Raw genomic sequence first — 24,459 nt, forward strand, 5'->3', positions numbered from 1 at the left:
GTAAAACGTTTTATTTCAGGATACAGATAGGTAAAAAAGGGGAAAAAATACAGTATTAAGTTTTTTCCCTACTGGCGGTGTTGATCTCCGTTTCATGGTCCTTCAGCCAGGACGTGCAATGGAGAATTGGGGGCCAGCCATCCTATGCTTTCGCACACCCTTCCTGTTCACCTTCCCCAGATTTCTCCAGGTACCCATTCAGAGCTGGCTGAGCTAACAGTCACACCACTGACGCCCCCGTTCAAACCAAATAACCAGCAACACCAGGATTCATGCCTCTGTCTCACGGACAAAGGGTCTCAAGTCTAGCGCGATAACCACTCGCCTAGGACGGCTTCAAATAGACCTGTCAAATATACAATCTTCTAATCCCTAGTAAAAAGGAAAGGGTTGACACAGTAGCTTGGCAAAATCTTCCAAAGGTGTACTTCCAGCCATAAATTTAATCCTGAAAGTTCCACTCACCCACCTCAACTACTTACCAAGACAGCAAGAAGCCCCTAAACTACAATTTCACCATAGATTCATCAATCTCTATAATTTCAAAGATTCATTCACCCAGGAATGAAGGAAACATTGCTTTGTGTTATTATTTTTCTCCATAACGAAGAGTTTGTATCAAAAATTTATTTAGAAATTTATAAGGGGAGGGGGGGAGAAACCAAAATTTCAAATAAAGGATAAATTTGAAAAAAATAACATGAGAATAAAGAAACCAGTTATGGGATGGAATGTCAAGAACGGGTAGGGAGGGCTGAGAGTAAGAATCAACCCCCCCCCTCTTCTTACGGCATGAGATACAGCAACACACCTCGTACGCAGAGTATGAAAACCAAGCCGATATTCATTTAAGTAACCTGAAAAAGAAACTTGTTCTTCTTCTTGGAATGCGAGTCTTCTGGAGTATACTTCGGTCTCCTTTTGGCTTCATGACGATTTCCCATCTGCAGGTGATGATGGGTTAGGGAATAAGGCTTACTACCACCTGTCTAATCTACTCGCAGATATTATTATGACGCAGGAAATTGAATATACTTCTGTATAGATGTCTTTCAGAGTTAGCTGGAAGACTTGAGAGCAGCAACACGTTGATGTCAGGCTGGAGGTTCGCATCACTGAAGATTTTCCTAATATTGATTACTTCTTGCTGGATGAATTTACATGCAAAAATCAAGTGGTCCAGGGCCTCTCCAATAGAGTTGTAAAATCTACAGTATGGATCGGCTCGTTTATGCTTTCCTCAGGATCTTTTCTCTTTTCTCAGGATCAAAGGGTTCAATCGGCTCTTTTCTCAGGATCAAAGGGTTGCTTTTGATTCTTTTGAATATAAATGCTTGACCAAATACCTTCCTGGGACATGCTTTAAAGAATGAGTGCATCACATTTGCATAAACCGTGAAATTATCTAAAATGATCGTATAAAAGGGAAAAACCATGAGTGGAAAAAAAAAACACACCCAAGAAGGAGTCGAATGCAAGACACTCTAATTCGAAGTCGAACGCTGTATTAACTGAGCAACGCCTCTAATGATATAATTTGATATATTAGTGTTTGTACCTTCATGACGCAGCTTATTAAGGGAGCTTGGAGGATGAATATACGAGAGGTGTTCTTGCAAACCTCCAGTCAAGTGTTTCGGACCATAATTATTACAATGCTGATATCGTTTTATGCTTCCAAACTTTTCCACTAGAGAAGTGACATCAAAAGTGCATGTTGTTTTTAGTGCTACATCATACTTACGGATGGTAAAATTGATAAACATCACGTAGATATGAGAAATTGCTTTTAAATAGGCCATTAAACGTTACTCTAAAAGTTCTGGTAGCCCACTAGCCCCATCTTTTCCACTTTAGACATGGCACCAGAAGTACCGTTTTAGTGGCATTTGGAACTTGCTGATAGTAGAATTCATAGGAAGGACGTAAATATGAGCAATATCTTTTACATGAGCTACTGAAAATATGTCAAGATACCAATACGCCCAATAACAATACGCCAATACCGATACGCGTGATATCAATATGTCCGATACCGATACAGTGTGCAGCCCTTTCCCCAGGGACTATGGAGGGTTATATCATCCCCAAAATAAAATATATTTGACCTTTGAACTATGTTGAACAGAATGAATATCTCAAAATTTTAATTGGCTGACTTTGGGGGGATGGGGCTAGATACCCTTCAATCTGTTTGGTCACTTAAAAAGGGCACTAGCAAAGTCAATTTCCGTTTGAACGAGCTATTACACATCTCTGTATGATGTTCTGGTCACCCCCAGGCCTTGGTAGAAAAAAAAAGAGAAAAAAAAAACGGGAGGCAGATCAGAGCTACCCGTGCACAAAAAGCCATTTTCCTTGCTGTCAAAGGAGGGGGGGCTGTAATTTCCCCTCATTGGTTTTTAACCGAGCTGCTTCCAATGGTATACTTTTCATTTTGGCCAGGTGCCTTTTTCGAGGGGTTTCGGACTTTTTTTTGAAATCACCATAAAGTTCTTTTTGCAATGAACGTTTTACTTTAAAGACGAACCAAAATTAATAGTTACCATTCGTGAACCAGCGTTAGATGGCATTTTTTTCACTAGGTAGTTTTTTTTCTGAACGCGTTTTTTAACTTTTAGTTACTGTGGCTGTGGTTCGCTATTTACTAGGTTGCAGCTAACGCTGCAACCATTCTTCTATGAATTTCTTCTTGTTAAGAACATTCGATATTTAAAAAAAAAATCATTTTGCGAAGCCTCAACGTCGGCTGACCGTGTTAAAGAGTTCATTCTGAATTCTCCCGACGGGTTAATGAGATTTACAAACGAGGCTGGGAGGGGGAGTATACTGGAGGGGTTCTTATAAATGTTCAGTTAAAGGTTTTGGAACATAAGTAGTACAGTGATACCGCTTTATACTTCCAACTTTCCACTTAAGAAGTGACACCAAAAGTGCCGTCTTAGTGCTATATGGCATTTACGGAAGGTAGAACTGATAAAAAAAAGCACGTAGATATGAGCAACAGCTTTCAAATGAGCCATTAAACATCTCTCTAAGAAGTTCTGGCTGCCCACTAGCCCCAGCTTTTCCACTTGAGATATGGCACCAATAGTGCCATTTGGCTCTTGCAGATGTCGGAATTTATAGAGAGAATGTAGATGTGAGCTATTAAATATCTGTTTACGATGTGTTGGTAGCCCGCTAGCCCAATCCCTTTAGAAATGGCACAGAAAGTGCCATTTCTGTGCCATATGGTACTTGCAGATGACAAAATTTATAAAAAGTGTGTAGATACAAGAAATAGCTTTCGAATGAGTCATTAAGCATCTCTGTGATTTTTTGGTAACCCGCTAGCCCTGCTGGAAAAAAATGGGAGACAGAACAGTGCTACCCATGCAAAAAAGCGATTTTCCTTGTTGTTCAAGGTATGGACTGTAATTTCCCTATAAAAGGTTTTCGACTATACTGCTTCCAATGGTGCACTTTTCATTTCGATCTGACACCGTTTTCGAGGGGTTTCAGGTTCTTTTTTTAATCACCATAAATTTCTTTTCGTAATAAACTTACTTTTAAGGCTAACAGAGATAATAGTTACCATTACTCAATCAGTGTAAGATGGCAATTTTTTTCACTAGGCAGTTTTTTTAACGCGTTTTTTTAACTTTTAGTTACTATGGACTGTGGTTCGCTCTTTACTAGGTTGCAGCTACTGCTGCCATCATGATAAGGATGGAAGGAGCATTTTGGTCTCGAAGGAACTCTTCTTCTGAGTATGTCTCTGAAGGTCTGAGCTTTCAAATTGGGGTTGATCGGATTATTTGAGGAGCTGCTGGCCAGCTGATCTGCTACCTCATTGCATTTGATGCCTTGGTGGCTGGGGATGTGTTGGAACTTGATAATAATTGGGCTAGTTTGGAGACTGAGTAATGACCTCGAAAAGCCTATCCACCGAACTTGAAGTCTATCCACCTTTAGGGTGTAAGCAGTGTTGCCAACACTTTGAAATAAACTGTACGTTCGTCGACTAAATTGTACAGCAGGAGATTAATTTGTACCATCTGAACACCAGGTTGAAAATATGCCATAACAAGAAGAAATTTTCCGACGAACCAAAACGAATCAAATATCCGAGTGAGAAATGAGCAAGAAAACCAAAATGTACCAGAAAATTTGATTGTAACAAATTTCCAAATATACCTCATTGCACCAGGACCCCCAAATGGTACGAAAAACGGTATAACTGTACAGCGTTGGCAACGCTGGTTAAAAGTACGAGTGTATTTCCTTTTAAAGCTGCCCAAGGCTCATTATTGTCTTCATCCGTTCACACGCGTGGAAGCTTCCCATGACGCATAAATCACAATAAGTTGAATACCTGCGGGGTTTGGTATTAACCGGTATTGACTACCCAGATTTTTTTTTAATTACCCCAGGGATTTTTATTTTTTGTTGCTGATAAAGAAATAAAAAAGGGACTTCTATATAAAAAAATTCTAAAATACAAGTATTTTGTGAGTTAAACGGCATTTGATATGATATTTTTCCGAGTCATATCATGGTTGTAGCAACCTAGTAAAGAAAAAGCCACGACTCACAATATCTAAAATTAAAAACGTGGGGTTTTGAATAAAACGTGTTGCGGCAAATATGCTATCGCCCCTGCATTATTTTTTTCAGGATATTAATATCTTTCACAGCTCACAATTCGTAATCGCAAGTCACATCATTCGAGATTGTTTTCTTCTTCTTTTTCTGCGTGGTGAAGTCTCATTTTGATTAAGAGAATAGTTTACTTGCTAAACTGATACATAAAAGACCACAAAATTTGTGATCAAAGATAAATAAAATTTGACCAAGCAATAGCCTAAATTTTACTAAATAAAATACAAAGTTGTACCACAGATTAAGCTACAAAAGGATTCCTCTCTGAAACATGAGATCGATTAAATCAATGTAAATGAGCGACAGTAGCGTTTTTACACATTATTTCAATATCAATGTAATAGCTACAATCTTCCATTTGAACGTAATCTGAGCCCGAATCTAAGTTGCTAGTATACTTCGATTAAAACTTTGGTTAAACCTTTAGAAAGCACGTGGCACAGTCCCCATAACGTTTGGAACACTTCGCCATGTCTGGTACATCCCAAATGGTATGCGTGATTTTTGAAAGTCGTAGTACATGATCCAATGGGAGGACCGCGTAGCTTCAGAAGAGCTACGGCTAAACCTACATGAAAGTAAGTTTAACATGGGAGCTGGCGTTGCTTACAATCCAATATTTGAATTCTCAAGCAGAAAACTGAAAAGGCGGGAAGCTACCAACCAATTTACAAACAATGGTGCATAGACTTTAACTGCAAGAAATCGTAGGTTTATTGGGCTGGTAGCCCACATCTTGGTTAAGCATGGGGATGATTTGAAAAACATTCAGAAATTAAATTTAAAACAAAATTTTCAACTGAAAGAAAGGAGTAACATTAAACTTAAAACAAACCCAAATTATCACGTGTATAAGGGGCTACCCCCCCCTCAAAACCTCACTCTTTATGTTAAAGTTGGACTTTTTGTCATAATTCTTTAAAAACGACTGCTGAAACACAAGAGCCGTTGAACTGAAATAAGAAAAAAAAAATTTGAACAACGTAGTCGCTAACAACTGGTTGAAAAGCAGACTAGATCTTCACAAGGGAACTGGGATTTTCGATTTCCAATTGAATGAGCCTCCTCCAAAGTTTATTCGACCATCCCTCCCATAAAGACCTTATATCTTAACAATAGATGACTTGCATAGCTTACAGTTCGGTAAAGTTCTACCAAATCATATTATTGAGTTAGGACTAAAGTGAATACACCATTCGATGCCTTTTTTATGCTGATTACGAATATAATAATCATTTCTATCGGAAATGAATTTCAGCCCCCCTCCCTATATATGCCAATTCAGGATTAGGTTGGGTTAGGTATATATAGGGGGAGGGGGCTGAAATTCATTTCCGATAGAAATCATTATTATATTCGTAATCAGCATAAAAAAAAGGCATCGAATGGTGTATTCACTTTATTTCTGACTCAATAATATGATTTGGTAGAACTGTACCTACAGTTCTTGCCCCGGGGGATGCAAGGGGGGTTGTCAAACCCGGTAGGCATGGTATGTAACCTTTGGACTATTTTGAACAAAATGGCTATATAAAAATACTGATCGAATGTGTTTGAGAAAAAACGGTGTGAGGGGGGGGGGAGTTGCCCTTCAATGACTTTTGACTCTTAGAAATTTCATTTTCCCTTCTAGTGAACATCCGGAATTATCCAGGGGACATATGGAGGATTTTCTGGGAGGGGGGGATTTCTGAAGGGGGTCTCTGGGTGTAATTTTTCACAGGGATGAGGTAATTGTCCGGGGGGAACGCCTAAACCCGTTTAACATAAACCTCCCTTCATATTCAGGATTATTCTTTTTGGATACTTATCTAAATGCAAGAAAAGATTCAACCGAATACCCAACCAACACCTTAGTTACACTTGTCGACAAAAATACCACAGAAGCGGAAGAATGAAATAACAAGCGATTCTTTTGAAAAGTTTGTATCAAAACTAATTTGTTCCCAAGTGTTGCCTATTAATACTATAATCTTGTATTCAATGGCTTATCCAGGTTTTTGTTCGGGGGAGGGGGCTAGAAAAAAACTTTAAAAACGCATCAAAACTTATTTCATACATTTTTACAAGTCGTGCAAACATTTCGGAGGGGTCAAACCTAGTGACCCCCCCCCTGGACAGGGCCTTGCTTGTATCTTTTGCCAGGTTTATGTTAAAAATGGGAGAACTGCTGTTCTAGGCCTCTGCCGTTTCAAACATACCATATTTAATATTGCAATAAAATTTGTCATAAAAAAGTGACTACCTGGCATACACACGCATCTGAATGCACCTCGTTCATCTAGACAAGTCCCGTCATTTTTACACGGGCTCGAGTCGCACTCGTTAATGTTGATTTCGCACCTTGGTCCAGTGAAACCACGTGTACAATTACACTGAAATGAGCCAGGGGTATTAACACAAATTCCATCGTGTTCGCAGGGGGACCCTATACAAAAGAAAAGAAAAATTAAATTCACAATAAAAAGTAGGGCCATGTTAATAATGTGTATTGATTGCTAGACAGTACACAATCAATAAAAATAAAAACCTTTGTAAAGCACGTCTCTCATTTCACCGTGGTTTTACATTGAACGATCGTTTGCGGTTTACAAGTAACTAGCTAAACGGATTATCTGACGACATGCATAAAAAAGAATAAAACCGTACACCCTTATGTGAGGGCCAGAGAAAACATTTACCACATCACTAAATAGGAATTTGTAAGTCCTTCAACCCTACCCCCCCCCCCCAAAAAAAGCCCAAGTCGATTCCCCGGTCATGAGACAAAACAAGGTAAATTGTATAAACCCGTCTCGAACGGAGGCAGGTTTACAATATAGAACATAAGGGAAAAACGGAGGAAATAAGCCCGGTGCAGTTTGGCATAGTAAGGAAGCAAAAGACAAGTCCATAAAACTTTTTAATAGACTCTAAAAGAAAATACAACAAAGCATACATTCAAAACCTTACATATGCAACCAAGTGATAATGGGTCATCTAAAAATGTTAAAAACTTTCCCGTATCTGTCTGAATTACTGCACATAAAATAAAAACTGATAAAGCCTCTACTAAACGGGGCTACCACCAACCTGGCTCCAGGGATGAAATCCCGGGAACTACACACAACACGAAACTAAACACATCTGAATTAAAACCCAAACCATCTTCTTTAAATACTCTCCCCTTTTTAAAACATTGATCAGGTCCCTTCTCAAAACCCAGGTCCGGATTGAATAGGGGGTCCGAGTGGATTTTTTGCAGGGTCCTTCTCTCTAATATAGGACTCTGCCGATTAAATTCAATAAATTTGACATGAACTTTTACGGGCATCAATTTTCCATATTATAAAGTACATACTATAGAATAATAAATACATGAATAATTCTTATTAAGCATTGCAAACCAAAAATAAATATATTTGTGATCTTATTAAGATTTCTAATCTTATTAAGAATCTTATTAAGCAGTGCAAACCTAAAATAAATATATTTTTAATTATTTGAATAACTTGTAATTTATCCCTTGTCGTCAAGATCAATTTGTTTTAAATTTCAAAGTCTTTTTTGCTGATCTTGATGCTAACGCGGGGCACTGGGAGATACCGGGCCCTATTGGGCCCAGTCACCCTTTATCTGGCCCTGTCAGTCCCATCTCCGGACGTTCGCGAACCCATTCTAAGGAAAAAACAACATTACACCCGATTAATTTTCGTCACACATGTATTGATAAAAAAATATAAGAAAAGTAACTAAAATTATAAAATCAGGGACCCTAAAGGGCAAGGGCCCCAAGGCTATAGCCACAATTCCCCCAGGTCGAGTAATAGAACAGCATAAAAAGCAACACAAAAAGCTTGTTAGGCAAGCAAGAGCTACTGCAAGCAAGAGAGGCACTTTTAGTAGCGCAATAATTTAAAAAAAAAAATAATTCAAAAACACCAAGCTGAAAGGTAAACATGTAAGGGCACGTGGTTAAACAATAACAAAAAAAATGAAAAATAGAATTGATTAGACGAATACACCAATGTTTCATTGGTATGTTTAACTGAATATACCGAACTAAGCCACAAATGACTTATTACATAATTATTATAACATATATACATAATTATTTGAACTATATCTCAAAACATGAAGAATAATAAAGGACAAAAGGCTAAATATAGGTATTAAAAATCACTTGTGAAAGAGAAATATAAGTGCGGAGCGATTTTCACTCTACAGATGCAAATAACACTAGGCTATGCTCGAATAAAACTGAAAATAAAAAAATATTTAAAAACTTTATTTTTATTTTTCAGAAGCTTGAAATTTAACGTAGTGTGTGAACTAGTGTCAATAGGAAGCATTTTCAACAGAATATTTCATTTTTGAAAAACCGCAAGAACCTCGAGAGGAGCCTAATACACGGGTCTGAAGATCACCCCTCCCTCCTCTTTGAGCGAGGGCTCCAGAAACCGGCCAAAATTACCTTTCAGTCTTCAGCATAGTGTTTCACTTCTACGGATTTTTCCGTAGATCTACGGAATTCCAAGTCTGTCTACGGACAAACGAAACTGCGAGCGATTAGGACGGAAAAAGCTGCCGGATTTTTAAGGAAAATTCAACTGAATCCGAGAAGCCATCTACAGATTTTCTACGGAAAACTTCTGTTGTTTAACGGATGGTAAAAAGAAGCTAGTGGAAACACTGCTTCTGTACCATTATAAGGTAGACCGGTTTTTACATCTGAACTTTCGAAGCTGCACCGTCTTATGATACTGTAACCTACCAGATGCACCAGACATGACATTATTTTCTATACACCATTCGAAATACAAAATTGAGTTGAAGGAAAGGTCAGCTTCACTTTTGTAATCATGGTTGCTGCGAAAGCTGCAACCTTGAAAAAGAACGAACAGCGGCCCATAGCAACCAAGTCTTTGAAAATGTGTTTAAAAAACTCTGGTGAGAAACGAATTACCATTTCTAGTTGATTCAGGTAACTATTATTTCGATTAGTCTTATCTTAATAGTAAAAGTTTTGCGATAAATATTTACTGGGATTTCAAAAAACAGTCTGAAAGTCCTAAAATATGGCATCAGATCAAAGCAAAAAGTACATCATTAGGATTGCATTGTCGAAAACCTCTTACAGCAAACTTATAATCCCCCCCCCCTTGATCAACAAGGAAAATTAAGTTTTTGCATCTCTTTTTTTTCTCGACACGGCTAGCGGGGTGCTGGAACAACAAAGAAAGGTGTTTAAGGGCGAATTGTCCAACTGCGAAAAAATTCGCAAATTCAAGTGCCTTTAGAAATAAAAAAAAATGATAATATTGGAATAAAATGCAATCTTGGACAAATATCGTCGAACACCTCACAGTTCATGTCTGGTAGTCAAACTGCAAGTCTATTCGATGCCCAGACTATTCATATCAAAGCATTATACACATCGTAAAAAGAAAGAAAAAATTAACAGACATAAAATCTTCCTTTAGAAATAGCATTAAATATGCATAGTCAATTAAGAAAATTAAGACAGTCAATATTTTTGGTTTTTTTATTTAATATCTCTAATCACCGAAAATTTTTGTTGATTCAGCTTCACACAGTCGGTTGCAAACATAACTATTAAGATTCATTTAGATGTTACAAATTAGACGGTTTAGCTTTTCTTTTATCAATCTTTTCATCTTTTTTTTACTAAACGCAAGGTTTTGATAACAAAAGCAATTTTCACAAGCAAACTAATATAAACACAAATATCAGCGAACAAATAGACAAGTACCCTGGGGCGGTCCAATAAGCCATTCTCATGATTGTATTACTTACGTACGGCCCGACACGAGCTGAGGCTCCATTTACCATTGGCAGCAAACCTTCTGGAGTCGCTCACGTTGCACACTGTTTTCATTTACAAAAAGAAAAACAAAGAAGTGAAAATTAGCTGCATTAAATAAAAAAACAAAGCAAAGAAAAAGAATTAACTTAAAACAGAAAACAAGCAATGTCTCATTCCAAAGTCAAATAGCAAAAAAATATAAATTATTACAACTGAATTCTACTAGGCAAAGAAAATAGATGCAGCTTAAAAACTATAGAAATCAAAACAAAGACGGAAAAGAAATACGCTAGGAAAATAGATGCAGCTACAAATCATTGGAATCGTCGATTAAAAAAAAATACCCTTTCCTCCCAATAATTATACTATCTATCCTTCTCCGCAAAAATTACCCATAGCCTACATTCTTTTTTCATAAACTTTGCCTCCAAATGCACTTCTTAAAGATGTCAGGGAAATCCCTGATTCCCCTCACCTACTCTATTCAAATTTAAGTATGGTGGAATACCAGTTGTAGCTACACAAATAGAAGTTTCCCTTAAAGCGACTTCAAAGGATTCTCAGCAAAAATTACGCCTGTTGATAGTAAAACCTCCGCTCTAGGTGCGGTATTTATTTCGAGGAAAAAGTAGGGGTTTAGCCCCAAAATTGCTTCTTGAATAAATCATGAAACTTCCCCCAAAGTATGTTTAAATACTGGCAAAAAAAATACGTCCATATGTAGATGTAGATGTACTTAGTAGTATGTCAGGTTATGATGTACGGGGGTGCTACCATTTCGACTAACCGTCACAAGCACTAAACGTCATAGCATCTAACCGTCATAACATCGACAAAAAATTTATAAGTTTACATAAAGTAATAAGTATATAATAGTTTATATTAAATACGTAACCTAACCTACCCTCGGTACCTTCCCCCCCCCCCAGCCCCAAAAAGCTAAAGTTTTAAAATTTTAGATGTTATGACGTTTAGTGGTTTTGACAGATTTTTTTGTCGATGTTATGACGGATTTTGTCGATGTCCTGACGTTAGTGCTCCTGACGGTTAGATGTTATAACGCCTTCCCTATGGTACGCATTCTGCACAAAATAAAGTCTTAGGCATTTACTTCATGTGGCGTTTTGTGTATTTTTTAAAATTTTATCTCTGTTCGCTTTTCATAGCATACCCGTGTTTACCGTAAATTCCAGGAGGACTACCACCCCTCAAGCCCGAATCCCAAAATCAAAATTTTGACTTTCGCCCTGCAATATATTGAGAAGAAGAACCAATTAGTGTTTTTGAGAAAAAGAACCAATTAGTGTATCTGCTTTTTGAAATAAAGTCTAAATATATCCAAATAAGACTACCGTCTCCTAAATTTGAGAGAAGCTTTCGCCCCATCAGGTCTCATGCTCCACGGTTCATTTTGTATATTCATCCCTAAATTAACACGACTTCCGAATTTTTATATGCGTTTGGGAGCCAGAATATCAAGAATTGATATTCCGGCTGGCGTTGGAATATCAAATAGGGGTTATAATATAGCCAATTTTTCGAACAAACCCGTTATATAAGGATGTTTCCCAGGTATCTCAATAGGGATGGGACGTGCCCGGGAAACAAGAAGACATTTAATGTTGTATAAAAGTAGGAAATGAGCGATATTATTGTTTAAGCTTTGAAAACAAAGCCCTTAACACCCCCTCCCCCATCAAGAAATTTACCGGCAAGGCTAATCCCCCCCCTCTCACGTTCCAACTTTTCGTTGGTAGACCAGTGAACATAATCTTCTACGGTACATAGAAAAAGTTTGTAGTAATGCGAGGCGCGCTTTACCCCTCCCTCCCCCATCCAGCACCAATAGCAAAGGCCTGGACAATAATATTCTCGGGAATCAAGAAGGATTATGTATCAACTTCTACCCTGCCGTCAACTTCCCCAGAACTCAATGAGAGTTAGGATGTTTCGAAATGAAAATGTACCCTTTAAGGTATCTATCATACAACCCCCCACCCAACCTGCTTTATAATAGCTGATGCACTCTTATGCATCGCTGTATGTAATCTTATGATACATCAGATAAATCAGTTTAGAGGTAATAGTTGATGTACAGCTTTTCATATTCAGGCTTAGTTTAAGTGAAGAGAGATGAGATGAATTCCTACCCCCGCCGTCCCTCTGTACTTTTCTGATGACTCATAAAGAGCTAGGCATTGAAACACAATTTTGGAGGTATATGCCCACCCATCCCTCGTCTACATGATGACTCGCTGCTTCTAGCCTACTTCATAGTAGGTGATGTTCCATTATACATCACAATCGATAATAAAAAAGTCAAGTGAATCAACTAATTTAAATGAAGCTTGGAAATAAATTTCCATGCTAACCATTTCACTTGTACAGACTACGTGACTTTTCAGGAACGATTGTACCACCGTGTGACATTGCTTCCTTGTGATTCGGAACCTTAGTATACAACTTTTTCGATAGTTTTGAATTGATTGGCTCTCAAAATTATTCGATTGATAGCAACTTGGTTCCCTTTGGGGCCAAATCGTGGTTTGGCGCCACAAAATGGCAGAAAACGCTTATATTCTCATGGCACAATCTTTTTGGGCCCTTAAAAAGGTCACTAGAACTTAGAATTTTCTGTCAAATGAGTCGTCTTCCAATCTTCTAGGGCCGTATATATATATATATATATATATATATATATATATATATATATATATATATATATATATATATATATATACCAACTACATGAAAATAATTATTTCAGAGACGTAATCTCTTTCACAAAGAGTGACTTGTAAGGAAAAAATAAGCAAGAACATAAAATAATAAATCAAATAGTACTAATTTTTTATGAGAATGTTCCCTTTAGATGTAGTCAACCAAAACGAATTTAACCCCAGTACATTCAGTCCAATGTAACGTTAAACGGGGTTGAGTTAAATGAGGGTTGAACTGAATCAGAGTTGAGTTAAAAGGGGCGTTGAGTTGAATTTGGGTTGAAATAAACAGAGTTTGATTTGAAGGGGGACCAAATTAGACGAATACTGAGTTAAACAGGGGTTGAGGTTGAGATACATAGAAACCACCAATTTAAAATAAAAAGCCTGGATTATTGAAAGAATTCACATGAAAATGTATTTTAGTCTGAATATCCCGAGGGGGGATAGGTAAAGACCTCTCGAAAACAAGTGACCCGTCAAGAAATTTCCAGTCCCTAGTCTGCAATAAGCTATCAATTTTCACAGCGCCTTCTTATCTGCTATATTCTCATGATAGCTAACAAAATTATGCGGGATGAAAACATGAGTAGTCTATTGCTGTGGGAATGGTGCTGGAACTACGACTTCGCAGGACAAGCATTGGATATGAACAGTGACCGCCGTATTTTCCATATTTGTATCTACGGTATATGTAATAAATTCTGACTTAAAAAAAACTAGCAACAAACTAGAGTGGATGTGTATGGATACAAAGGCCCACTCGTGCGTACTGGCAGGATTCAGTCAATATTTAACACTTTAAATGTGTGCCTAATAGAAAGAGATCCGACATGAATTTTTCAACAATTTGATAAAATGATATTGAAAAAATTTAGCTAAAACCGAAAAATATGAGGCCTGAGCTAAATACAATTCTTTAGTAGTATTACGATTATTTTATGGCTAATTCATAGAACAGATAATAAAATAGTAAGTCTATTTCTTTATATGTTGTAAATGGAGAAACACAAAATAAAACAGTGGACGTAAAGTCACAAAAACCATTAATAGCCCCATTTAACCCTCTACCCTATACATAAATGTCATAAACTTGAACTGAGTCCTGTGATCACGTGAATTATTTAGAAAGCTGATTCATAAGCCAGATTATTTTACAATTTTGCTTAGCTTGGCAATGCTTACACCAACTGCCCCATGAGTTGGTTCGGGGCGGGGTGATTCTTAAGCTTTTCCAGAAAGCTTTCAGCTATATGAAGTCTTAACGCTTGGGGGGGGGATGAAGGTGCAAAAACCTGAAAACCCTGTTCCTGGGTGTAATCTTAGCAAACACCATTTTATCAACTGGTTCATTGATACAAACTGATAGTTCTATTTCAAAGTATCATAGCCTATATTATTTAGCGCAAAGACTCAATTAGAATCTAATATTCAATATAATATATCCTAAATTAGAATACTATACCTTAATAATATACCTTAAATATATAATATACCTTAATATATATACCTTAATATATAATATACCTTAAATTAGAATACACGCAATTGAAACACATTACCAGATCCTTTTAACGTCCTATTTCGGAAAAAAAAAAGATTTCCTTAGGCATATAAAGAAAACATTGAGTCCCCCCTCCTGATTAGGTCTGGTCACCCCCCCCCCCCCCAGGGAAGTGGAACAACAGGAGCCTATAAGATTTCGTCAATTCAATCCCTCCCCCCTCCTCCTCTGAATTAAAATGCTCAGGCCCAATGCAAAATGCACCTACCGTGCCTGTGAAAACCTATGTCACCATTATACCTATGGTTTTAATTGACATTTTTTTTCTTTGAATTAGTTTTTGCACTTCTATGAGTCCTTCTTTAAGTATTTATTATCACGGGTTACACTTGCGTGGATATAGGCTTATGTTGCAATTTTGGCCAACAGAATATATTCTTGTATCAACTTTTGAGGAGGGAAAATTTGTTCGTGTCTTCCATACCTAAGATACTCTTAATAATAATGCTAGATGGGAAAATCAATACTAATACTAATAGGCAGGATTTTAAGTAAATGTTCTCAAGTTTGGGATTGAAACTTGAATATCACTAGTTTACGATCAAAAATGAAAAAAAAATGTATTGAAGACAAAAACTTACAAATAAAATTGTGAGAATATTATGGTCCCTAGGGTAGTACGTGTCCAAATTCTCCCCCTACAGCAAAAGGATTGACGTCAACTGTGATACGAAGCATTACTTATTAAACCAACACCCTTGAAAAATTTTAAGTCATCAAATATGATGTAGCCATGCGGTTGGAAGCCAACATAATAGGCGATAGCTACCATAATCAAAGAGAAGAAATACATGAAACTTAGCTAAAGAAGAAAAGAATCTAAAAAAAAATCAGCTACCATCCATGTTGAGGTGTTTTAGCACTATACTGCAATCAAAATCCAAAACCACAAAGTAGCATGGAAAATAAGCGTGGAAGAACTTACCTTCTGCACATTCATCAACATCTTCGGTACAGTCTGTTCCCCTGTATCCACTCGGACAAGAGCATAAATAAGTGCCATCTATGGGGCTTGTATCACATATAGTAGCAGGGTGACAAGGGTTAGATGCACAGGCATCATCAAGATGACATAATAATCCGGTTTTGCCTGGTGCACACTGACAGTAAAAACTTCCGACGCGGTCATGGCAAGTGGCACCATTAAAACAAGCTGCTCCAGCACAATCATCGATATTTTCACCACAATCTGCTCCTGTCCAACCATTCACACAAATGCAAGAATATCCACCGTGTTTATTAGTGCATGTTGCACCGTTCAGGCAGACAGAAGGGTGAAAAGCACACTCATCGATGTCTTCACTGCAAAACTTCCCAGTAAAGGATGGTGGGCATGTACAAGTATAGCTATTAACACCATCTACACATGTTGCACCGTTTTGGCAAAGATTTCCTGGGCAGTCGTCAATATTCATCTCGCAGTTTGTACCAGTAAACCCTATCGAATATACATTCATTAAAAACTGGGAAGAAACGCAGCACCAAGTTATGACACATGCACATGTGCTACTTAAGATGAGACCAGTTTCTTAAATCAAGATGAAGTCAGAAGTATTAATTTTTTGTGGTTTCAGTCTAAACACAATAATTCATAATTTTTTTCAACAGGGAGGATATTTCTTTTTTATTCCTTTTTAACAGCATAAAATTTAACAGGATAAAATAACTGAAAGATGGAGATATACATAAGAATAAACCCACATAATACAGAATGTAGTAGAAAATACACAAAAGACGCTAAAAAAACAACTAAAACACTCAAACAACAAAAATACATTATTGGGTGAGTTTTTTTCTTTTTTTTAACTTGACTTTAAATTCATTTATGCTTCTACTTATGCTGAAAACGGTACATCTGACTTTTTACTCAGCTTTTCCTCTCAACCAAACACTCAACTGTATTAGTGAATTTTTTATTTCATTGAATTCAGTTTATTGCAAGGAAGGCCTCCCCCTCCCCCACAGAATTTTCAGCAAAAAAAAATATGTGGCGCCTCTTTGAGCCGAAATAATATATAGATCTTCAGTTAGTATTATCAGAGAGGCAAAGTGGGCCTGTTGTCCTCAAACTACAACCCCTGGCCCTTTTATCAACTTTTTAGTATAAAGATAGATAGGTTATGCATTGTCTGAACAAAAATCATATTAATACGAAGTTTTTGACAGATATGTCTTTTTTCTTCAATTATTAGTTTTTTTTATGTCAAGCTTAAACCAACTTAAATCCACAAGCAGTTGAGCCACTTAATTATTCAATCTACAGCCAATTAAAATCCATTTCATTCCACATTAAAAATGTGTTTTGCACATTCGCAATCTTTACGAAAGGGTCTCAGTTTTTTTTGAAAATCCTATTTTTCAGCAGGTTGTTCAACTTCAATATATTTCTTACATGATGTGATTTTGCAAAAGTAAATAAGTTATTTTAAAAGCTTTCTTATTTTTAATCCACAAGCCACCTTAGTCTACATTGAAAAATAACAGCTTCAATTGATAACCGACTGTATTTCTACATTTGAACCATTGCCAGAGTTGACATAGCGAAAACTATTAGAACTTATCAGCAAAACGATAAGAAAGAAATTGATGTTGACAGTACCAAGTTTGAAATTTACGTTAAGAAAAATTCTTCCGTAGTTCTCATTAAAATTAAATGAGAAATTGATTATTTGTTCTTCCTATTACTGATTTAAACGATTTTTATTCAGAACAGCTTTCAAGTAGCCTTTACTGTTTTGTGAATTTGACGCGGGCTTTAGGTTCCCAAGGGATTCTTCCAAAGGGTTGAAATACCATTCTAATGAAACACAGCCATTTATCCGATTAAGTTTATTTTATTTGACTTACACAGACAAAATTAAACCCGTCTTCAGTATTACCAAGCCACACTCAAATATTTATTTACTGAATAACCACAGAGATAATCCTATACTTTCCCATTCCCATTAAAAAAGTGTGCATTAATTTGACTGTGTCACGATAAGCAAATCACTTTACTCTCATTCACTTTACATATTGGTATGGTCTCGGTCTATATTTTCGGTTACTCTAGGCTAGAGCTCTTTCTTTAACAGGTAGCAGAAGACGCCACAACCATGATGTCAGGAAGGGAATTCGGCCATTTTTCCTCTTCTTGTAATTAATCATCCTTGGAATGTAACATTTTGAGCAAATAAAAAGATTAAAAAGCGTGCTTTTTATTTCACATGAAATTTTGAGTCAGCAGAAACAAAGAAAACTGCATCTCAGCGCTCCAACTTAAAGATGTCAACACTGGGCAGGTTTTAATGGCACCACAAGGCTTCAAGAGATCTGTACCTCCAAGCCTCTGCGTCCATTGATGCAGACAAACATTTCCAGTCCGCCATCACAACAAGTATCTAAGACGCATAATGTTTTAAAGTGAATAAAATCATACCTGCTTTGCATTTGCACTTGTAATCCAATAGGCTAGTTTGACTACAAAAGCCACCGTTTAAGCAAGGTGATGGGCTGCATGGGATATACTTTGTCTCGCATTGTCTTCCGGTATATCCACTGTCACAGAAGCAACTGCAAAAAGGGAATCAGTCAACTTTTGAGTGGCAGAGAGGGAGTTCGTAGAAATATTAGGATTAAAGTAATGCTAGTCAATAATTCTGTTCTTACAAGCTAATATAAAACTATTACTGACGTTCGGGACTACATAAACAGTTAGATTCAAGTTTTTCAAGTAGGGTGGACCGAAAATATACTTTGTCTCGCATTGTCTTCCGGTATATCCACTGTCACAGAAGCAACTGCAAAAAGGGAATCAGTCAACTTTAGAGTGGCAGAGAGGGAGTTCTTAGAAAATCAAAAAATATTTCTTGAGCATAGTAAAAAAAAAGGATAAAGATACTCCAGAGCCTTTGATTGCGCTTAAGGCGTCGAATGGACTTTTCAATTGACAGTTCTTTGATGTAGGGACATTACTAAGCCAGTCCACAAACATTGCTGAAGCTGCAATCGAACCTCGGGCTCAAAAGCAGAGCATCAAATCCACTGTGCTACCATACGGTTGACCATAGATAAGTTACTTCTATACATATTACTGACGTTCGGGACTACAGAAACAGGGCTTATGGTCTACGTAGCTTCAAGTAGGGTGGACCGAAAATCCGTATTATTTAGCTTATTTTCAGCTGTCTTTAAACATGGTTGGTGTTATACATCTGACGGTTTCGCTTTCTTTTGGGCTTAGGGCTAAAATATTATCAAAAAACAAACCAGTTATAAACTCTAGGCATAATTGGTTGAATCCTTACATACTCCTAAACAGAGTATGGGAGCAAAATCCATTAAATAGATCTATTTAAAGGAATGTTTTTTTTTTATAATTAGAACACCTTTCAAATATAAATTTAGAGGAACACTAAAACTTAAAACGAGAAAAACTCATCCTTAATAGGAAGGGGGTGCTACCATTTCGACTAACCATCACAATCACTAAACGTCATAACATCTAACCGTCAGAACCACTAACCGTCATAACATCGACAAAAAATTTATAAGTTTATATAATAGTAATAAATATATAATAGTTTACAAACAGATTTGGGCCATATATTTGCACATTAGGAGGAGGGAGGGGTAAAGCATAGCATATATTAAATACGTAACCTAATCTAACCTAGGTACCTTTTCCCTCCTAAACCCCAAAAAACTAAAGTTTCAAAATTTTAGATATTCTGACGGTTAGTGGTTATGACGGATTTTTTTGCAGATGTTATGACGGATTTTGTCGATGTCCTGACGTTAGTGGTCCTGACGCTTAGATGTTATGCTGCCTTGCCATACAAAGGAAGCTGTATCCCTTTCAGTCCCTCACTCGCAACGTCCAAGTGATTCCTGGCGCCATAGAGAAGCCAACTTCTTTTTGTTGAGAGAATGGAAATACTTTATTTGATCGACGAAAAATTTCTAGCATTGACGTAAAATTGGAATCTTCTTATTGTAGTAGTGAGTTTTCTGGGTCTTTCCGAAATTTCATGAGCTTTGTTTTCGTAATTAATAAAAATTTGACCTTGAATAAGCTGTAGATTTCCAATCAGTCAATTGATTCCCCTCACCCAAGAAAGAAAAAGAAATAAAGAAAGGAAAACGAAAAGGGCAAAGTACAAATTTCGTTGAAATTAATAAATTTAAACTTAAAACAAAGCCTTTAAAATGCATTATAGCAGTCAACCAGCAGCTACCATCTAAATAAAAGCTACAACTAGAACAAAACAACTGGAAGCGGAGATAAATAAGAAGGCAACCATTCAAGTGAAAAGACATGCAGAGTTTATAATAAAAAAATGAAAAAACACTTTTTGTGCATGGTGGATCTTAGAAACTGCAAGGTGGAGGAAGAAACTGTAAAAAAAAAAAACACTTACGCGTATCCACCATGTGTATTTTTGCATTTGCCAAACACGCAAGGATCCTTCAGGCATTCATCGACATCATCCTTGCAGTTCAGCCCTTCGAATCCGGCTGGGCACATGCATTTGTAGCGACCGTTTTGACTGACACAAGTGGCACCATTCAAGCAAGGTTTGGACGAGCAGAAATCTCTGCTTTCACATTTTGGGCCCCGAAACCCATTTGGGCAAATACAGTTATATGTGTTCAAGGAAGTAAGATTACAGGTCCCTAAAAAAATTAGACACATTTAGTATTTTGAAGCTATAGAAGACATGTAAATATTTGAGGTTACACAGGAGGAACTTGCCCCCGGCGCAGATATTTTAGGGGCGCAAATTTTCAAATAAATAATCTAACGATTATAATCAGTTTGTAATTTTTGAAACCTTAGAAGTATAGAACTCGAAGAATTAGAAGCAGTCACTTGGGAAGAGACAATTAATGATTTTGCAGGGGCTAAAGCAAGAAAATCCGATTTAAATAAATGGATTATTTTTTTAACTAACAAAAATGTGTTAATACATTCTTTTTTAATCTTACCTAAAAGTTTTGGGAGACAGGGGGGGGGGGGGGCTACACACGATTGTGCCCCGGGCGCAAGAGAAAATAGAACAGCCCCTGCACCTACCCATGGGTAAGTCAGGCACCACAGGCAAACTAAAAACTCACCGAAAATGGAAAAGGTTGATACATTCTTGAACACAGGAAACTTATCTAGCAAAAAAAAACAAGCGTTTTTAAAGTTTTGTCTCTTGGATTGTTTTGGATTCGTTATCAAAAAGAAGTTCTTCGGGTCGCTGTGTAAACAGTACAAAAAAAATTTTGTAAAAAAAAACATTAAAAAAAAGCTATGGTTCAAGGGCAATATGTGAAAAAAGGTACATCAGATAAACCTACAACAAAATCGCAGCACCTGGAGCAATAAAAAAAAATAATTAGAGCAAATCAATGTTTACAGAAAGATACCTTATCAGGAAAACACAATAATGGTTTATTATTAATCGAAATTGGGAGTTGAAAAACAGGAGTCAGTTCCTACTCACCGGGACTCCTCTCACCTCCAACAAACTGAGTCAGACTCCTCTCACCGGGAACTTTCATATTCTTCCAACAATCTCTGAAGGCTTTTCAACAACAGAAATTTGACTTATTCTATATTATTACAAACTGAAGAAAATAATCGCTGGCGCCAAACTGAGTACAAATTATTTTGGCCGATAATAAGGAAACATTTCATTTGATTTGATCGACAGCTACATCAAAAATATATTTCAAATTTTTTTTTTCCCTTTTTTATTCATACATAACTAGAAATTGGAAGTCCGAAAGCATAGCAATGCAAGCTGGTTTCTTGACCCAGTGGGGGACCGTCAAGAGGGGATTCGAAAAGTGGAGAAACATTTGCCTGACATGGAATAAGGAATGTAGAGATAAATTGTAGACATGCGCATAGAAACACAAAATTAAATTATCGTTTGAAACTTACCTCCATTTTCGCAAGGAGTTGTGTCACAAATATTCGGCACTCGAATTTCACACATGGAAGCGCTAAATCCGAGTGGACATGAGCAGCTGAACTTCGGGCCAGAATTGGTCGTTAGCTGAACAGAACATGTTCCTCCATTCTGGCATCTGGGTCCTGGAGCAGTGAAACATGGACTTGGAAACTGACAATACTCTCCAACAAACTGAGATGTGCAACTGAAATGAGGAAGATGCGGTTACTAGTCAATTTGAATAACAGGGGTTTTTCATAGTGCTATATTAAACCCACTGTTGAAAACTTAACATAGCCTACTGAAATAATTACATTCTTCAATTCTGGGAGATATCCTCCAACGATGTAGAGTTTTTGGACATAATTTTATTCCTTCAAACACAAAAACAATTCATACAACTGGACTGCATGATTTATTTTGCAAAAGGATAAGGGGAAAATGAATATGATTCAGTAACTATTTAGCTCCAATATCCCATACATAGGTACACACAGATGCTTAGGAGGATTAAGAATCAGAAATGTCTCAAGGAAGGGATTCGAGAGATGAAACAGGCGCATGTTTATGGGAATATCTTTTATGTTTACACCCGGGTTCTTTGGAACAGCCTCAAAAAGATTATCCCTCTCCAGGCACGTAGTTATGTTTGCAGTAATAGTCTCGTAAGTATGAATAAATTCATTTTGAAAGAGAAGATTAAAAAATGAATAAACAGGACAGTACATGAGAAAATATTAGAAAAAAATATCAAATATACCAAAAACTATTTCCTAGGATGAAGTCCCAGCCCTCAAGTTCGTGTACCTCCAAATACATGTATTTATTAAGAAATATAACGTTCTATTAACTTGGTATTGATGAGTAGGCGAATTATATATATATATATATATATATATATATATATATATATATATATATATATATATATATATATATATATATATATATATATATATATTCATACACCATAACACGATACTTTAAAAAGATTAGATATTTCGACATTGAAGGGTGGGAAACAACGCAACATCATTTCAAAGATCCATCAACACAAGCTAGGCAGAAAAAATATCCCTTTTTTAGCTCTTATGGATGTATTGGTAGATCTTAGGAAAATTCCAACCTCGTTCAAATCCTTTCTTGAACTCGAACGAAAGTGCTCCGAACATAGGAATACAACCAAGTAAAAGCATTTCACGAGGTTCCGAACTTGTTGCAGCAAAATAAAGCCGAGTGTAAAGGGAAAGAATTTTAGAGACTATAGGAAGCACAGTGTGTTAGCAGTGGGCTCCTATGTCGCGTGGCATAGAGTAACATTTGTGCTGAGTGACATGGGTAACATTGTGCACGTAGACCGAGTGATGGACTGGGCAACTCAGGGACATACATGCTAAATTCTTGAGAATTGTTGACAGATGTAATTTGAGAAAGAGTTCGATGTTGTCTTTTTCGGCCAAAAGTTTTTAGTTTTATTGTGATTGTGGTACCTACATCGAACATTTTCCAGGAAGAGCCCCCATGCAACATTTAAAGAGGATATTCAACCCCTTGTGCATCCTTATACGAATGCTAATTTTCTGTGACACTTTTCGTTGCAGATATTAACATAACTTTGATCCCATATGTGCATTGCCTTGCCTGACACATCCGAAGATATGTCATCAGCAACGTACGAATAATGATGGAGTGTTTATTAGCACTCAAGTTGCTATTTACAGGCTCAAGTCTTGGTAGATGGACCATAAAATAATTTAAGTTTCCTTGATTGTTTCCCACGGTTAAACTAAAGATTGAACGTTATTTTGTCTCTGAGATCTCCTAGTAGTTCCTAATTTTCTACATATTTACTTAACTTATTAAGTTTATTTAACTTACCAAAAAATTATTTTGGGTACTGTTGGTACTCGAGAATTTGATCTTTAAAATCAGACAATAACCGGTTTATTGCTGCTTGTATACGGGGAGAATTAGCTTCGGCTCAGTGGAAAACTATATTGTAGCTATATTGTAATAAATATTTAGTTGGTATTTTGGTTAGGTTACACTTTGCATGCAGCCGCATATTGTATTGTTTCCGCAGATTGTATTTTGCTCTAATTTTCCCCCAAGGATCGGAGTCGCTATCAGGGGGAGTTTCCACACAATCTGCATTCTGATCAGAATAATAAAATATTCTCACTTTATTGCTTTTTTACTACATTAAACAAAAGAACAGAACAAAATTAGTTGTATAAGATTAGACTGACTATTCATGAATTAAACATGCAATAAATATACGGCACTAATCCCCACAAAGGCTTTTTAGCCTGTAAAAGAAGGAGAAGACACATGAGTATTAAGCATAAATTCAGAGCGATTATATTATTGATCAATTCATTAAACAAATCATTTAGCAAAATTAATTCATTAGTAAAAAATACTTAGATACAATCGGATACATTCTAAACAATTTTTTTTTTAGCTAAACGAGAACATTTTTGAGCTGACTTTGGCATCGTATTCAATACAATATGAACCCGCTGTTACAAGTTTGGAGTCTGGCTTCACGGATGGAATAAAAGGAATTTGGATATGACTTGTATTGCAAAGAGTATAATCAGTTTGATCAGAGATGAAACATGATGGAACACTAGGAGCCTCAGGGAGGCTACCATGGACTTGAGAAAAAGTAAAAAATACGCTGGAGAGATCTGCTATAAAGGCAAATTATTATATCTGGTACCAAATTTTTGGTGGAACATGGTTTTAACTTTCGAGGGGAAACTTAATAGCTGACTGACGAGAGAGAGGATTAAAAGC

At 36.7% G+C, this 24,459-nt stretch overlaps 1 protein-coding gene across 1 annotated transcript in view; it reads right to left on the reverse strand.

Annotated features, from left to right (window-relative positions):
* Positions 1 to 24,459, reverse strand: part of N (neurogenic locus Notch protein) — a 107,714-nt gene that overhangs the window by 68,609 nt on the left and 14,646 nt on the right. Inside the window, exons 3-7 of the mRNA XM_089092680.1 lie at positions 21,648 to 21,862; positions 20,134 to 20,389; positions 18,153 to 18,286; positions 15,660 to 16,172; positions 6,890 to 7,072 (exon numbers count right to left, since the gene is read on the reverse strand). Coding sequence (XP_088948806.1) covers positions 6,890 to 7,072; positions 15,660 to 16,172; positions 18,153 to 18,286; positions 20,134 to 20,389; positions 21,648 to 21,862 — 1,301 coding nt within the window. The remainder of the gene's footprint in view (positions 1 to 6,889; positions 7,073 to 15,659; positions 16,173 to 18,152; positions 18,287 to 20,133; positions 20,390 to 21,647; positions 21,863 to 24,459) is intronic.

This window comes from Artemia sp. Qi Xiang Cuo, chromosome 1 (genome assembly GCF_049724085.1).
Source record: "Artemia sp. Qi Xiang Cuo chromosome 1, ASM4972408v1, whole genome shotgun sequence".
NCBI lineage: Eukaryota > Metazoa > Arthropoda > Branchiopoda > Anostraca > Artemiidae > Artemia > Artemia sp. Qi Xiang Cuo.